The following is a 17,577-nucleotide window of genomic DNA, read 5'->3' on the forward strand; positions in this document are numbered from 1 at the left end:
TGGTAAAATACTGCCAGCTTTGCTTGCCTAGACTTAACAGTTAAAACAAACAAGAACATTTTAAAATACACAAATAATTGATATATTGCTGCAAATTGTACGATCGATTTTTCAGAATTTAAAAATACCAGTTATTAATAAATAAATAATTTTGCGTTTACATTATAAGCTAAAAAGTAACAGTGAGGCAGACCAACCGCGCAGTGCGTATCGGACCCCATCGGGCTGCTTCCGGCCCCGGGTTCCATACGTCTGACACCCCTGTTTTATCCTATCTTCTAAGCCTAAGCACCCACACTTTTACACACGAAAACTGGGACCTCTACTGGGTGAGGCCACGTTCTAAGCAACCCTCAAACTTTGGTCCATTCTACATATATCTATTTTAATGGGAGTGAATATGGAATTGGCTTATTTGGAGTGATTAGCCCATCAGCCACTCAGGTTGTGGGTTTGATCCCAGGTCGGTCCTCTCTGTGAGGAGTTTGCATGTTCTCCCTGGGCTTGTGTGTGTTTTTTCCGGGTACTCTGGTTTCCTCCCACATGCAGAGTAAGCTGGTTGAACACTCTAAATTGCCCCTGGGTATGAGTGTGAGGGTGAGTGGTTGTGATTTGTCTCCTTGTGAGGATGAGAGGTTCAGTAAATGATTGAATATGGATCTTTAATTGGAAAATCCAGGTCGGAGACCATCACCTGCCCACTGGACAAGCATTACGGAGTAAGATACCAGTGACGTGTCCTGCCTTCTGGATCCATGCATCCAATCAGGGAAGTGGGAGAGAGTACTGGAGCAAGAGTAGAGAGAGGGAGTCTACTTGGCACGATGCACTGAGTGTGACAGTGTGATTTCAGCAGCACCAGAGGAGGATTTTACATGCTGTGTGGGGAGGATAAAAGGAGCAATCTGGACATTGTCTTTTTTTCTTTTTCACCCCCCTCCACACCTTGTCTAGCCTGCACCCAAGTACCCTCAAGGATATTTCTGTCTTCCCCAACCAGACCCCCCCATCCCCTTCCCCCTGCAACTCTTTCCCCTTGATTGGTTGCACTCCTCCCCACAGCCGACCTGGGCTCGGGACGTGGGGGCTTCTCGGCGCGCCTTGGCTGAGATTCACAACCCGAAATGAGCGCTCACACGGCTGGGAGTGGGGCTCGGCGGTGGAGCTACAAGGGCTGGATGTTGTCCCTGTGGCTGACTCTGATCGGGCTGCAGGTGGGTTCCGGGGACCCCTGGTTGTCCGCCGAGGCATGCCCGTCCTCCTGCGTCTGCAGCAACTCTAGAATCTCCTGTGTGGAGCCCGAGAAGGGCATTAGCGCCTTCCCCATTCTGCAGAGCGAAGCGGAGATGGAGAACATCACAGACATGTGAGGTTGATTTTCTCTTACCAATCCATACGCGCCTGCGCTGCTTGTCATCTGACGTCTGCCGCCCATAAAGCACACATCTGAATTTATGATCCACATTTAATCACGCACTAATCATATTTTTCCCCCAAGCACGACTCGATTCAAGGTGTAAAACGCAAATTAAACATTGCATACTGTCCCATCCTTATTTATTTTCATTTTTAGATAGGAAGATGGTCCTTCTACCTTTTTGCATGTTTTTGGCATTCTTCATAGGGTTTAGTCCAGCTTTTCTCCACATTCCCAAAACACATTAGATTATTTGACGAACATGCATTGTTGATTATTGAATGGATTTTAAGCATGGCTGGTTGTAAAAGGCATCTTCCTCGACGAATATAGGGTGTACATCCATGTCACCAAAAGTCATTTGAGCGGAGCGTAAACTCACCCGCAACCTTATAGAATGAAGAGAAGCTTCTGGAGTCAATGGATAGTTTTAATTTCAATATAACTTGTTTATTCATATAAATTGACAGAGCTCCAGTGTGCCTTGCCTAAATATTAGCAGAGACTCTGAATGATTGACAATTTGTGAAGGCCTTCGGCCAGTGAGCAGAAAATAAAAGCTTGACTTTGACAAGAAGGAAAAAAAATAGTGTTGCAATGTTCATCTTGATCACGAACAAGTGAGCGTGATTCAAAAAATTATGAAACTATAAGACAAACATCATGAAAGGTTATGTAAATTGGCGAGAGTGTGTAAAGTGGAGAAGGGGAATGTTATTTAACTTTGCAACGGATACATTGTCAGTTATAACTTTCTGTCGGAGATAAATGCTGAATCTTTGTTCATCAAAGTCCTTGCATGGCAACGTGATAAATTGGTTTATTTAAACTTTTCATGCACAGATTATAATAATAGTTATTATTTTAACCCTTAGAAGGCACTCATTTAATTGATTGGCCACTATTGACGGTGCAAGACGTTAAATCCATTTTGACTGACTGACCGTTGTCCTCTCTAGTCACAATGAATTGGACGTCAAGTGCCGTCAGTTGCACTGAAACATGACTAAATTTACAGCTACTCTCCGATATAAATGAATTGGATGTCTATTGCCATTAAGGGGGTAAGTTTTATAGTGGAACCTTTTCATAATCAGTGTAGTAAGTAATTAATTTCTGTTTTATTAACATTGTATGAGTTTACATATTTATTTATTACTATAAATGCATGAGAATAAGCGGCATGGAAAATAGATGAACGAATAATACTTGCTTATATGTTATTAATTTTAAATGACCCAAAATAATCAACTGGCCTATAACGGCTTAAAAGTCTTACGTGTCAAGGGAAAAATATTTTATCCTTTTTTTTTAAATAAAAGGGATAAACGTCTTTTAAACCAATTGAATAGTTGTCTACTGTATTAACCACTGTCCCCAAAAGGGTTCAAATAATATGTTTTAATAAAGTTATATAACAAGATTTAATGTAGCTTTTTGGTTCTAATTTGAATTTATATCGTATAAATATATCCTATAATTTACAATTTCATTATTTTTACCGTTATCTTCCTCTGTACTGAAGTTTCCCTTACACAAACACATAAAAAAGTTAATCTTAAAGCCATCCCGCTAAAATCTCACACAACCAAATTGACTTGGAACAATGCTGAAAATCACCTTCAAATATGTGTTTATTACTGTATATATGTCATTATACTGTTGCCCCTTATTCAATTCTACTTTTGTGAAGCTTTTTCTCAAACCCTTTCAGCTTTACACCACCACAATAAAAATACCTGAAGGCAGTTAACATACTTCTTAAAACTGTACACGAAAAAGCACCTCATTAAATTTGATCGTGCTAATACATATTAAACGTAGGCCATGATCCATCTCCCCTCCTCAATATGTGTAGTACCATAGCATCCCTAAAACATGTTTTTATGACATTCTACATGATAGAGTGTGTGCATTTCTTCTCCACATTCAACTTAAAACACAAATAAAAACCTTGTATCATATCTAAATCCAAAAAACCATGGAATTTATGGAACAAGATTTTTTTTTTCATGAAGAAGGCGGATATTTGCACACCAATCTTTAGGGTTCAAAATTCTGCAGTTTGCCATCAATCATATCTTCAACAGTGTCCAAACCTTTTGAAAAATTCAACATCCTCAATACGCCAGCAGAGTTGAGGCATCTACACAAAACAAGAACATTATATTTATGCACTAAGATGAAAAATGTTTTAAATGTTGTGAATGTGTTTAGGAGGCTTATTAAATCCAAATGCCCCAGTGAGTATATAATAGGGACAAGGACACTTATTTTCTTTATGTTCTGACATTGATCTTTACAGTGTTCCTTAGTGTCAAAAATAAGAGCTTGTTAAAGGCTTCACAATCAATTGTAGGAAAAAAAAAGCCTCCTCAGTGAACCTCTTTGCTGAGGGACATGCTTTTCTTTGTATGCATGCATGCGCCTGTCCTCCCTACACCCATTTTTACACTTTGACTGCTAATTATACGCCTTTTATCAGCAGCGCTTTGTCTCGCACGGGAATATTTGCTTGCCGGAACAAATGAGGCGCCTGCCTGACACACTGTTTGTATCCCCCGACAGTTACATCGCCAACCAGAGCAGCTTCTCGTCCATCAGTGACAAAGACCTGCACTACTACAAGAACCTCAAGAACCTGTGAGTCTATGGCAGCCGAGTTGTAGATATTACTGATTAGCTGAATACATTGCGGTCATTGGAAGTGAACATTGGTGAACACATTTGGCTCTCAGGTGGATATGGATAATCCTGTTTGGAGTTTGAATGTTAACTCTGTGTTTCTGTGGGTTTCTTCATAATTTCTCATGAAACTCGCAGCACAATTAAGGTACAAATATTGTCGTACGGTTAGGTGTCAAACTCAGGTTGGTTCACAGCCACATTCAACCCCACTAAATCTCAAGTTGGCCAGACCAGTTGATTTGATTGATAGCCCTAGTCCTCCAATCAGGGGCTAATGAACGTTCATCAGCCAGTTTAAGTGATTGGCTATCTATTGTTGTCCTAGGCAGTCAATGAGTTAATTTAGTGTCCTTTCCTTGTCATTTGGGGGTATTTACAGGTCACTCTTGTAAATTTTGGCTAATTTCTTATTGGTTTTAGGGGAATTTCTGGGCTGCTTTCTGTTCATTTGTCGCTTAAGCCTGATTAGGCCAAAAAACAATACATATCCTGGTTTCCACCTTTTCAACCTGCTGCTTTCCTGCAGGCTCTACAGGACCATACAAGTCAAAACAAACAGACTCAGGGACAGTTTCTTCCTAAGAGCTGTCACTGTACTCAACTCATTTTGGGCATTTTAAGGTTCCTCGTTAGCTCATTGTCTTGTCGTAAATTATGCACGATAAAGTGGTTAGCATATTACCAGACCTAGAGGCAAATAAAGGCAACCACTGACTGGTCTGAGTGGATGTGACCCAGTGAGCAGGAACCTGGGCGAACCTGGGGGGTAAAAAGGACCTTGATTTGTCGCAGTAGGTCACAAACAGTACATGCTGAGAAGGAAGTGTTGTTTTGTGTCTACCACCTGTGTACTAGTACGCGAATATGATTTTTGTTGTGTTTCCAGAACGGTGACCAACAGCAGACTGACTTATGTCCCCAAGCTGGCGTTTCAGAACAACATCAAATTACAATATCTGTGAGTACAAACAAATAAAAACTAAATACTCCCTCAGAAGTATACAAATAGATTATTTTTTTTACAATTAATATTTCAATTCTCTTTTTACCTTGAAGGAAAATAAGGGAGTGACCATATTGTCTCATTGTAACTGTTCTTTCTGATTGGCAGGAATCTGAAAGATAATAACCTGTCATCCCTATCCTGGACCATATTCCGCCACCTTAACATCTCTTACATGTGAGTTGAGTCCTGGATTTCAGCATACATAAATTAAAGGTCATCTATGAAATTGTCTTAGAAAGCTTTTGCAATACAAAAATGTCCTCTTTCATAACAAGGTTAATATTCATATGCCCTCAGTATGTCCTTGTTTAACCTGCACATTTAAAAATAAAAACAATACATTATCGTCTAGTTCTTCTTAACATCCTTGACTGTCTGCATTAATCATGCAGTGTGTGTATATGTGTATGCGTGAATCCCTATGTAGGGTCCTGACGGGAAACCCTCTGCACTGCTCCTGTGAGAACATGTGGATCAAACTGTGGATGGGAGAGGAGGCAGATATTCAGGAGCTACGTTGTATTGAGGAGGGTGGAGGACGCAGGCTGCTGTCCAGACTCAAACTCCTGAATTGTGGTGAGGGCGCAAAATCTTACACACATTCGTGTCTGTGTACTCCTGTAGATGGCAGTAATCTGCAAACATACTGCACTCAGAAAAAGTTATTTTAACAACATAAAAATTCATCTTAAGTGGATAACACACTGCCACAAATGGGACATGGTCTCTTTTAAAGTGATCCACCTGACTGCAAAACTTCATAACACTTTTGAATTTTGGATTTGGATATATCTACTGCAGAGAACGTTAAGTCAAAATTCTCCCTGTAGGAATGTTTTATACAATGGAAAATGTTAGAGTCTTATAACTGCAACACAAAAAAAATTGATCACTGATAACCAAAAACACACACTCACAAATAATTATCGTTATTTACAATACGAGTAGTTGTGACATCAATTTAAGCTCTGCACAGCTCACCGCGGAGCCGCAAGCTTTTCCTTCCGTTATTGCTTATGATTTATCGGCCACAATTGCGCACTATTTATTTGTCTCTTTATGAATTTTTCATGAATCACTCTATTTTAAACGCTGTCCATGAACAGGATCCAATTACAACTCAGCTTGGTTGTATTTTCACTTCTGATTGGTTTGCATTCACTAAAAAAATGCTCCTGTGTAATAATGGACACAAAAATAAACACTATGACTATGCCAAAACTGAAAATACAGTCTTTTCAGTAACATTTTAACACTATTCAGTCATACAAATGTAATAAGAAGTTAAACAAAACACTCAATCTACTGTAAAGAAGACTGAGAAAAAACAAGACAAACTATACCTTGGATGGCTTGCAACTTACCAGTCAATGACATTGCATCCAAAAAAGAAAATAAAGTCCACATTCACATGAAAATCAATCAAATGTACAACCACACACCACCAGTCACGCTATTTTAATTCCTACTGTGATTTTATCCAAGTCAGACACTATTGACAGCAGAATGAGTACAATCCATGATTGCCCGAGGCAGTTGGAATACAGCAGCGTAAACAGTGCCAGTGGGAAGCTAATTTTAATGTCATTTATAATTCTTATTGATCCTACTCCCTCCTTCTCTGGCCCATTAGTGTAGGTTATTTTCAGCATTGGGGGAATACCACCTCTCCGCCCTCTGGCGGAGTGACACATGAGGATGGCACGGTCTGGTCAGAGAGGCCCTAGGCTGCCGGGGTTAAAACGAGAACTTGAAAAGGTCCAGATGGATGTTAGCCTTTGCTTCATCATGGTGTTTGTCTGTCAACTCGTATGTTCTTCTGTCCGTCTGTTCACTTGTCAGTAACCGTGCCCTCGGGCCTACATTTATTTGACGCAGGCCTTACTCCCTTTGGTGCAGCAGTACTGATAAAGTGTGTTTTTTTTATTCTGCCAATTTAGAAAATAGCAGTACTTGAAAAATACTGCTGTCCCACTAATTTGAATTGGATAATTTTAGTAAACGCCTACCTTAGATACGGCAAAAAACGAATGCATGAAAACCGGTTGTAATCTTAGTTCTTAAATACTATTGTTTGTCACAATAATTCATTGAATGCTGTCTTTCACTCTAGTATTAAATACCTTTATACTTCTATCTCTCTATTAATTTCCTGTAATATAAAACCACAGGAAGTTTGGAGTCAAGAGACGCACTTTGAACCGCAAGCAGTATACTACTTTTCCTTTTTATTTCATCTTTTTCTAACAGTAGTAATTTACAATTTTCTACTTCAATCAGGCATCTACTTGAATCACTATAGTAGAAGATTATTGATATCTCCACTGGAACTGGTGCCTAACCAAATATACCAATGATTCCAACTTGAATTTGTGACTGAGATTTAGACAGACACAAAATTCCCTGTCTACCTTCTGTATATGCTGTGTACAAAGATAAAGCACATGTGTAGGCAGTAAACAGCAGAAAAAAAAGCTGTTAAGGAGACCAGATGGCTCCAGTGTCTACAGAGCACATTCATACTTCTAGTTAATTTCCTGCCATCTGAATGAGAAAAATTCACGGTTGAATATGAGTAAATTAAACCAGCAGGATGCAGCAATAACACTTTTTATGGCGACATGGCAGTTTAATTAAAGAGGGGAGGGAAATCAAAAGACAAGGAACAATGATAAATGACGATGTTCTAAGGCAGAAGTTTAATTTGATTGGTAATTCTTTCAAGAGTAATGACCTTTAGACAAGCCATACGACTGCTTTCAAACAGAAGATCTTTGTACTGACCTTTAAACATGCAATATACTTATATACTAATTGGTTTTAATGAGGCCAATTTACCATTCAATGAACAACATGAAGCCAATAATTCTATTGCAGCTTGAAAATACGGTACACATATTAGTGATTGTAATATGACCCCTGTATTCATCCTTCAGTCATCTTTCATAGTCTCTATTTTCTCCACACATTTGAGTCCACATAGATATTATTTTAGTTAATTAAAGCCCAAGTGGATCAGTAAGTCTTGAGATGTATTTCTGACCCACAAATAAGGAATTTCCAATTTTGTTTGCAACACATTTTTCAAATTAAGCCTTCACTATGTGATTTTCCAGATGTTTACACTGAAGCTGCAGGTAAGATGAAAACAAGGCAAAACAGAGACTCACACAAAATAGCAGCCATGCTCATTAGCCCTTCTTTTTTTTTTTTGATCGCATCCCAAAGCGGGGATTACAATCACCAAATGTCACGGCTGGTTTCACCACCAAAAGCCAAGCATGGAAATAATTTCCCAACAGAATCCTCCCACGTTCTTTAAGATAAAATCGGCCTCATGTTTAGGCGTATCGGAACTTTAATTGGACCGAGCGTGTTTCTTACTATGGCTGTTAAGATATGCGCTGTTAACGCGGCAGCCGGCACCACTGTACCGATTGTCGTTTAGTTTCTCTGGCTGTTATTGAACAGGTTGCCGTGGTGATAAGTAGGTTGCCGTGGTGACAGGCCGAGAGACAAAAAGGACTTGATAAGAAATCTGTCCAGTTTAATGTGCACTCGCTGTCAACCCTGGCTTACTGGCCTATGGCCTGTGAGGACTCTCTCTTCATTTTTATGTGCTCCTAAATAACAAATACACAGGGTGGACATTACTTTTATCACCTGATTAAGATCTAGAAATTGACAAACTGCATGGTATCTGCTCCTTTTGTGTGCACTGATTAAAATCCCAGACTGTAATTGAAAAATAATTAGTGCAGAAGAAACGTGACACTGTTTTATATATTGGTGTTATTCTGAAATCAAGTTTTGTCATTGTCTGGTATGAGGATACAGGTTTGGATAGTCAACTTAGGAGAAGTTATTTGATTTGGATTGTTGTGAACTGAAATTATTTTTATCCATCATTTAGTCCCTTGTGCAGGTTGATGCAAAAAAAACGATAAAATCAATAAGACAATAGTAAAGAGGATGGAAAAAAAGAACAAAAGACTACAAAGCAGCATAGAAATGATGATGAGATATGTTCTTGGTTTCTTATCAATTTAAAAATTTAGACTTATACTCCAGGACGACCCTTCTTTTTCCTCTTTATTGTTTTTTTTTTGTTTCGGGCTGGTGCAACTTATAGTCCAAAAAATACGGTAGACTTGAACAACAATTATAATGCCTTTTCAAATTGGTGCTTTTTATTTTGATTTTTGAGTATTTTGATGCTGAAAACAAAACAAAAAAAAATACTGATCATTCCAGAATATCATTACTTTTGCAAGATAATGATGGAGACAATAAGGGTCTTTGTTGTTTGATGAGTTGAATTTGTCACACACTGGTCACCTTATAGTTATCATTGTGAAAAAATTCATGCATCTGCGCATACACACACTCACACACACACACGGACGGACACACACTCATACATACAGAGGGAGAACTGTGTCAAATCAGTTCAGTAGCAGTCTGTTTGCGGGGACATGCATCAGTAATAACTGTGACCGCTTCTTTTTGTCACTCTTTGTGTGTTCATTCGGGGTGAGCCTGCACACATGAAAGGGGTCAGCATCCAGTTTGAAACCAAAATCATTCTTTTCACACCCTTGTGTGTCTGGGTATGTGCAAAGTGTTTCAATGGGAGGGGGAAAAATAGTTGCCTCTTCCATTCCTTACTATCAATGTTCTCTCTCTCTCTCTCTCTCTCAGAGCTTCCCATGGCGACACTGACGCCGTCCAAAGTGACTCTCATGGAGGGTGAAAACTTGCAGCTCTCATGCAACACTTCGGGTGTGCCGACACCTGAACTCATCTGGAACATGGCGTTGGTCACCAACTACGAGGTCTGCACATACACACACGCATACTAGCAGTGTAGGGGTATACTAAAATGTTATTTTGGTTCAGTTCGGTTTTTGAACTGCTTGGTATGATCTATTTCAGAACAAAAAAGTCAGGAATAAATACTTAAAATGCTTTTTTTTAAATTTAAACAATAGTAATATTGTATACTAAAGTGGTCATTTTTGTGCATATATATAATAAATTACATTCTGAGTTCATAATAATTCCTTTTTTCATTCATTTTCTGAGTTGAAATACTTAACAGCAACAACCTTAACATGACAAGTAATTATCCAACACAAAAGCTTTTTTTTCTTGGTAGATATATCATTATATACACATTTTTTTGCAGAAAGCACGTATCTAGTTGCAGTGGCAATATGTAACTGTTCTTTTGGGGTTTTGATTACTATCATTTCTCCCTTCTATGTGCTTTGGACTTGGGATTTCACATTGATTTCACCTGTTGTGGTTTGCATTCTTGTGTCTCAGCCAATCAGCTGCCTCTCTTTTGTGTTTTGATTGTCTGCACTGGTTGGATTATCTGTTGATTTCCTGTTTGTGTCCTGGCATCTCATGCATGCACATATGCCTCCTCATGGTCCTGTTTTTTTCCCCCTGTAAGTTTGTTCCATTTTGCCCTATTGTGTGTTTCCCCTGGGTTTTATCTTAAATGGTTTTGTTTAATGATCAAGTTTATGTTGATTAAAGAACACTTTAGTGCACGTCACCATTGTGCCTGTCAGTACTCCTTACCAGTAGGTCCATTCCCGATTACCCATCTTTGCTAAAAACCTAACAGTTGCTGGGGGTTTTTTTTTGCATCTAGATTTATAGTCAGATTGTACCATTTTAAATGGGTTATAATTTTGGATTTATCACCTCCCATTAAGTTTAATAAGGGAAGAGAAAAACGGTTTCCTCACGCTTTCTCCGGTGGTAACGTCTTTTGCCGTGACGCCAGCTGTACAAGGCAGCCAGCCAGCCACACAGTAGTGAAGAAAAAGGGTTTTGAAAATGCATTTTTTTTATTGCATTTACAATGATATTGTAATCCTAGGGCAGTGGTGTCCAAATGTGTGGTTGGCGGGCCAAATTCATGCCAATTAAATCTACAGTGCACTGGAGCAGTTGATTTTTGTTGTTGTTTTTTTTTGCCAAAAAAAGTTAACTTATTTGCTGCCATTGAGGATGGGTTTTTACAAGTCACCTGTAAATTTTGAACCAGTTCATTTTGGTTTTTAGGGAATTTTGGGCTGCTTTCTGCTGATTTGTATGCATTTTAGGGTACCTTGTTAAGCATTGGCTGCATTTGATGGCCACGTTTTGACAACAAGGAATGAAATTGAGAAAACTGCAGTAGTGAGTCAATTCCATTGCACAACTTGTACATTTCTGGTTTAATAACTGTGACAAATAAATAAATACTAAATAAAAATTGGATACTCTAGAAAGAGTATGAATGAGGGAGATCGTATTTCCATGGCCCACAAGACTTTGGTTCTTCATAAAGCGCTTAGCTTGTGCTTGTACATTTTCATAGAAAAAAAAAATGCATAAAAAGATGCAGGTGAACTGAACTGAACTGAACTTGCCATACCAAAATTCACAAACGTCAACCATTTGTGAACATAAGAATGAGTGCAATAAAGCATGACGGCCTGGAGTCATTGTCAGTTAATCAAAATCATGATGCCAATGGAAGAAATGAATGGAGCTGCTGTGGTACTAATTACATCTACTCAGTGTTAGTCTTTAGCATGTCTAAGAGACTGATAATTTTTTAATTTGGGGTTTTCTCTGAACATAATTAAAGAAGGATTAGGGTTATATTTTACAGACATAAAAACCTGCTCTGCTTAATTTTGTTGCCATAAATGAGGAACGGTATTGAAAGCACTGATTTTTATTGAAATATTCAAATTCATTCATACTTCATTGTGCCCACAGACCGAGACATCGGGTCAGTTTTCCATGCTGCGATTGTCCAACTTGTCATGGATGGACCATAACAGCAAGATCAGCTGCACAGCACAGAACATTGTCGGCGAGAAGGAGTCCTCATTGCTGTTGAACATATCATGTGAGTTTGTCCTTCTTTTGCAAAAATCCAATTAAATAAAAAGCTTTCATGTGTAACCAGACAAGGCAGACCTTTGATTTTTAATGCTTGACTAGCATCAACTTTCTTTTTTTGTGTCACTCAGTTCCTCCGAATATCACCAAGTTGAGTGACGCTGTCTCAGACCACAACTGGTGCATTCCCTTTAGTGTGGCAGGTAAGAGGATTTAAGTGTTACTGGTCAGTTACATTCTCTTGTGAGTGTTTTAGCAGCATTGTCTAAAAGTGCCAATTTTCATTAAGCCTAAGTAAGTCACTGAAGAATGCAGATATTTGTATTATAGTTCGCAGTAGGGTAGATTTCTCTTCTTATACTTTGACATTAGTAATAGCATTGTTTTTCCCCTTTAACACTTTAATTCATCCCAATATTTTTTGGTAAAAAAATATTCTGACTACAAAAGAAGCATTCATGGCCTGTCTTTCCTATTTAAATGAATTGGACAAAGCAGTAGAAATGTTGCAATTTGAAAGAATACTTTACATTTTTTTTGTTTAATACATGCCCACTTCATTTTTAGGTAGTATAAAATTAAATTGTAATGAATGAAGTGAAGACATCCCTAGAGTAGAATATCTTGGAATAGTTTACTGGTTTAATCTGGTTGGATAACCTCAATGCTTGTAAAAGAAAATTGACTGTCAATTATGAGCGAAAATTAATGATGAAGTCAAGGATGACGATGAATGACAAATTTCACGTCTGCGCTGTAACCAAGGAAACCCGGAACCCCAGATCAAGTGGTTTTTGAACGAAAAAGAAGTGACCGAGGACAAATTCATCAAGACCATGATCTATGATGTGACGGAGCGTGAGTATCACGGCTGCCTGCAGCTTGACATCCCCACGCACCTCAACAATGGCCTCTATACGCTGGTGGCCACCAACCAGTACGGAACAGACCGGAAGCGGGTTAAGGCTCACTTCATGCACAAACCCTGGGATGATGAGGAGGCGCACTTGACAGGTCATTATTGCTTAAATGTCATTTGAAATGTTTTTATAAGCCTGTTGATCTAATTTTTAAGTATCTGCATCTTTCTTTTCACTTCTGCAGGAACTGAACCATATTACTACGGTGAGGGAAACAGATTTACTAATACTTTATCCAACTTTGGAGTGGAACATTTTGACATTCGTTCATCTAATTTACTGAATTATTAGTCATACTGGTGTTGACCAACTTAAATTACAACAAAATGAAGTATTATAGCAATCTTTGCAAAGATTATGACTTTATTTTCTAAAAAAATAAATATTTAAGGACTTTTTTGCCCTTAGATATTTTACTTTTACTCATTTTTGTCATATATCCTTGTACCTAGGATCACTATCCATGCTGGTCTGTGTTTTTGCTGTCATGTGTACTTTATTTTATTTATTTGTTACGGTCTCTGCATGTTTCATCTGTACTATTGTGTTTTTCTTCTTAAACCAAAAAAAAGCACTGCTTGAATGACTACACTTTTTATTAGCTGCATGTCAACGAAAATACTCTTGAAATATGTTGACATTTTTGAGGTTTCTAATTTGTTTTTGCTGCTTCATAACCCCGCCTTCACTTGGCTGCAGACTTCCCTATAGGTACTGCTACAATGTTTTTTTTGTGCTATCTTTACTATGTTATGTAAAATTAAATGAAATCATCTGGTCATTGCTTTTCTTTCTTTAATTTATTTTTTTATTTTTGGTCAACAGATGAACCCACTGCTGACCCACCAGAGGACCGAGTCGCTGTAAGTTCTTAATCATCTTTCCATTCAACCTCTCCACTTGACAAATCTGCAAAGTTCTCCTATGTCCGCAGGTGTATGTGGTGGTGGGCATTGCTGCAGTGGCCTTCTTTGGTTTCCTGATTATGTTAGCCATCCTCAAATTTGGGGGGAACTCCAAGTTCGGAATTAAAGGTAAGACTGCTTTAGCTGTTCTTCTCTGAGGTAAATGTTCTGATTTGTGCAGTGGATGGCTTCATGAAGACGCAATGTACCAGCTCAAAAAGTTATATTTATTGTTGTGGAACACCATTAAAGTCATACAATTAAGACCTTTATGGAAAGATACCTCCAAATTGAGGAAAAAATGGGGGAATTTTTGCGTCCATGAATCCATCCAATCTAGTTGGTTATCTTATTGTCTAATTCTTCTTCTTCGATCAACTTTATTGATGCTCTGTTTCTGGCTCTATAGAGAAATGTCATTCCATCTAATGGGATGAGCATGTAGATCTGGCTCATATCTTAGCTTGGCTTTCTAACTAAGGATTTGCTAATATCTTAGCTTGGCTTTCTTATTCTTTTTGAACTAACCATAACTGCTGGACAAAAGATGCATGTGAGTTGTTATCTAGAGAAAATATGGAATTGTACTCATGGCAATAGACATTGTGTAACCCCTCAACAATATTTGAAATAGTGTGCGCTGGAGTCCCACAGTTATGACATTGTGGTATTTTGACAGTGATTGAGTCAAAGCCCCCCCTGAGAGGTGGCAATGGTGACAGATGGGCCATGTGTGTGTGTTTGGTATTTTAGTGGTCGTCTTCTCCATGGGCTTACAAGTGTGATGGGTTGGAGTGAAAATATATTTTAAGACCTTTAAAGCAGCTTCTCTAATGCTTATGTGGGTGAAGGGAAAAACTTTAACTTTAGTAAAAATAAACCATATTGTATTTGTAACCAAATCAGTAGAGAACTAAATCAGTTTATTTTATTTTTGCAGGAAAATACAGTTTGCAAACCAAGTGCATTTTTTTTACCAAAAAAAAAAGAGTTTTGAATAATAATAACTTTTGGAATGATTAATACAAATGCAGTGTCCATACACACACCATTGTTGAGTGTCAGACAGAGGATGAGTAAAGTGAGCATGTTAGGCCCTGTGTTGTGAACAGATGTGCATGAGAACAGCACACTTGTGGTTGAGTGTGAAGCATCTCACATCTATCACTGATGTTTACATTATTCATAAGTGAGATGTTTTTGTCCTCCTTTCACATCAATAACAAATGGGTAACATTTGGTAGGAGGTTGCCGCTCACGATATGCCTAACTCTTGACACCTGGATGCCTCTTTTATACCTGGCAGTAAAGGCTTGTTCTTACAAGTTGTTGTGTGATTGTGTTATGTCGTCTTTTGGCAGAAGCTTGCAAAAATGACAGCAAACCATTGTGCAACCAGTATTCGTGCACAGTCTTTACCGTCTTGTGAGAGGAACACTAGCGTTTTAATGTTTTTCTTTCTGTTTAAGGAGGGTTTCTTTATACAGTTTTGGGACGCTGCTTTCAAATTTCAGTTTTTGTGTGTCTCTCTATCTCTCTCAAAATATTTGGAATGATTAGAAGCCGACCACCATCAGTAAGATCCATTAACTATTAATTTAATTTTCCATTAAAGTGAATTTTACATCGTTTGTATTTTTCTGCATGCCTGCAGCAGTTTACCAGCGTATGACACTGTGTCAGTGAGTGTGGGGGAACAATAAATTTGATGCAAGCAGTTAACAAACGGAACTCTTCATTAGACAGTTTTACATGCGCCACACTTGCATGTTAGAAAGGGAGGCAGCCGGGCCAACGGAATGTTGAGAGAATAAGAAAGTTAATGCAGTCGACATGGTTTCCACACGCCATCAATGATTCATCATTAGCGAAGGTTTCAGCTTACTTCTTGTTTGGAGAAGTTGAACGCCGCCTCCCCCTTTTTTTTCCCTTTCCAACGCGCGCACGCAGTCTTAGTCTTGATCGATCGATATGACACCCTCAAGGTCAGCCCGACTACACAGTAGGCCAGAAGTACGACTGAGCACGCTCGGTACACCCGCCTTCTCTTAGGCTTGCTCTCCCAGAAGACAAGTCGGCTATGTTTTGCCGATTGCCACGGCCTTGCCGCATAAGAAGTTTGGCTATCCATTTTCTTTGCACTTGTTCTGTTGCAAGTCGTGAGTGAGCTGAAGTCTAAGTTGTTCATTCGTATTGACTGTCTATTTAAAAACAACTAGAAAAAGAACCAAATGCTAAAATCAAAAGAAAATTGTTGTCTCAGAAATGTATAATGATTTTTGCTCACCTACTTATTGGAAATTTGAAAAAAAAGAACTCCCAGGACACAAGTGACTGTAACCTTCAGTACTTAAAGTTTTGTATTTGTTTTCTTTTTCTTTTCTATTTCTTTTGAAAACATTCTTTTGAAGGAGGAGACAGGTGGACTTTGATCAGATATCCATTCATTTTAAATGCGAAAGATGATCGCACTGTGGTGTATACTGATTAAGTTGAATCTGCGAGTTATTACGGATGCAGCTTTGGAATTGTGTGGTATTAGCCATTGCCAGAAATGTCTGAATACCTCAGCGTGAACTGCCACTCCCTAAATTGTGTTAAAATGGCTGTAGACTGAAAATACTTGGTGACTATTTGAGTATGACAAACACCTCGAAATGGTGGTCCCATTTCGCTGCACTCATTCAAATTCATCTTCTTTGTCCATCTACTGTGTATCCGTCCCCGACTTTTATTTATTTTTATACAGCATGGTGCCACACCGCCCACTCCCTCAGAGCTTAAATTGTAACGCAGTGGCATTTCAAGTCCTGACTGGCCGCCGTGTAAATATCGCCACTGCCAGATGGCATGCAGGTTGTGTCAATGTGCCGTCGTCTCATGATAAGATGCTATGATAATGAGGCTTTTGCTATCGATCAAAACTTTGTCACATAAGATGCAGGGCAGCCAAGACAAACACAGACACACGCACATGGCACCATGTTGCTTCTCTGAATGTGGATGAGCTTTGGCAAAGATCCGTGCCAATATCATTTAGTGTAGCTGTGTTTTTTTATTTATTTTTTTAGCTGTAGATTTCAAGGCGAATGCCAAGCAGTGTGCGTGCGTGGCAGCAGAAAGACTGAGTGATTGGCAATAGCACTCTACCAGATAGAGGTTTATTGATGGATGGATTGATCGTATGCAAGTAAGAATATGGCTCTCATCTTGGCCACGCCTCCTTGTCATTGGTTAATGCTAAGATAAGCATCTCAGGTTGTGTCTGAGTCTGTTGATATGCATGAATGATTGACGGGTTTAAAATGAGCGTGTACAGATGTAGACAACCGTAAATGAAGTGGAAACGGAATTAGTAAATGACAAACAAGGCATTATTTGCATTATGTAGTTCTATCGTGGCTGAAGGACACCTTCCTTGAAGACTTCCGAGAACTGTCACTTAGATTTACCTTTTATATTTCTGTGGGTCTGGTGCCAAATTGATGATGCATCCTGTAATTTGTTTTGCTTTTGGAATGACATCATCTGGCAGGCTAGAAAATGCAACTTATCTGTCGATGAAGTTGGCAGATGGTAATCAGCATGAAAACTAAAGCAGATGGTACCTCTTAGAAAATGCAGGTGTGTCTTCCTGTACCAACAGATTTTGCACACTGCGTGTTTAGACTAAAATAACAATGCTGTTGTAGATAGTAAAAGGACAGAATAGGAACAAATTGGGTTTGA

At 38.7% G+C, this 17,577-nt stretch overlaps 1 protein-coding gene across 4 annotated transcripts in view; it reads left to right on the forward strand.

Moving 5' to 3' along the window:
* The first annotated feature begins 829 nt into the window (after positions 1 to 829).
* The window catches only part of LOC144215548 (BDNF/NT-3 growth factors receptor-like), a 54,793-nt gene continuing 38,045 nt past the window's right edge, over positions 830 to 17,577 (forward strand). For 3 of the 4 annotated variants that reach the window (XM_077744566.1, XM_077744567.1, XM_077744569.1), the window contains exons 1-13: positions 830 to 1,366; positions 3,986 to 4,060; positions 4,992 to 5,063; positions 5,217 to 5,285; positions 5,539 to 5,687; positions 9,813 to 9,946; positions 11,898 to 12,030; positions 12,155 to 12,226; positions 12,789 to 13,037; positions 13,128 to 13,148; positions 13,643 to 13,654; positions 13,769 to 13,806; positions 13,878 to 13,977. In XM_077744566.1, coding sequence (XP_077600692.1) covers positions 1,125 to 1,366; positions 3,986 to 4,060; positions 4,992 to 5,063; positions 5,217 to 5,285; positions 5,539 to 5,687; positions 9,813 to 9,946; positions 11,898 to 12,030; positions 12,155 to 12,226; positions 12,789 to 13,037; positions 13,128 to 13,148; positions 13,643 to 13,654; positions 13,769 to 13,806; positions 13,878 to 13,977 — 1,366 coding nt within the window. In that variant the 5' untranslated portion in view covers positions 830 to 1,124. The remainder of the gene's footprint in view (positions 1,367 to 3,985; positions 4,061 to 4,991; positions 5,064 to 5,216; positions 5,286 to 5,538; positions 5,688 to 9,812; positions 9,947 to 11,897; positions 12,031 to 12,154; positions 12,227 to 12,788; positions 13,038 to 13,127; positions 13,149 to 13,642; positions 13,655 to 13,768; positions 13,807 to 13,877; positions 13,978 to 17,577) is intronic. The other variant, XM_077744568.1, reaches the window with a different exon arrangement.

Source organism: Stigmatopora nigra, chromosome 22 (genome assembly GCF_051989575.1).
Source record: "Stigmatopora nigra isolate UIUO_SnigA chromosome 22, RoL_Snig_1.1, whole genome shotgun sequence".
NCBI classification, from domain to species: domain Eukaryota; kingdom Metazoa; phylum Chordata; class Actinopteri; order Syngnathiformes; family Syngnathidae; genus Stigmatopora; species Stigmatopora nigra.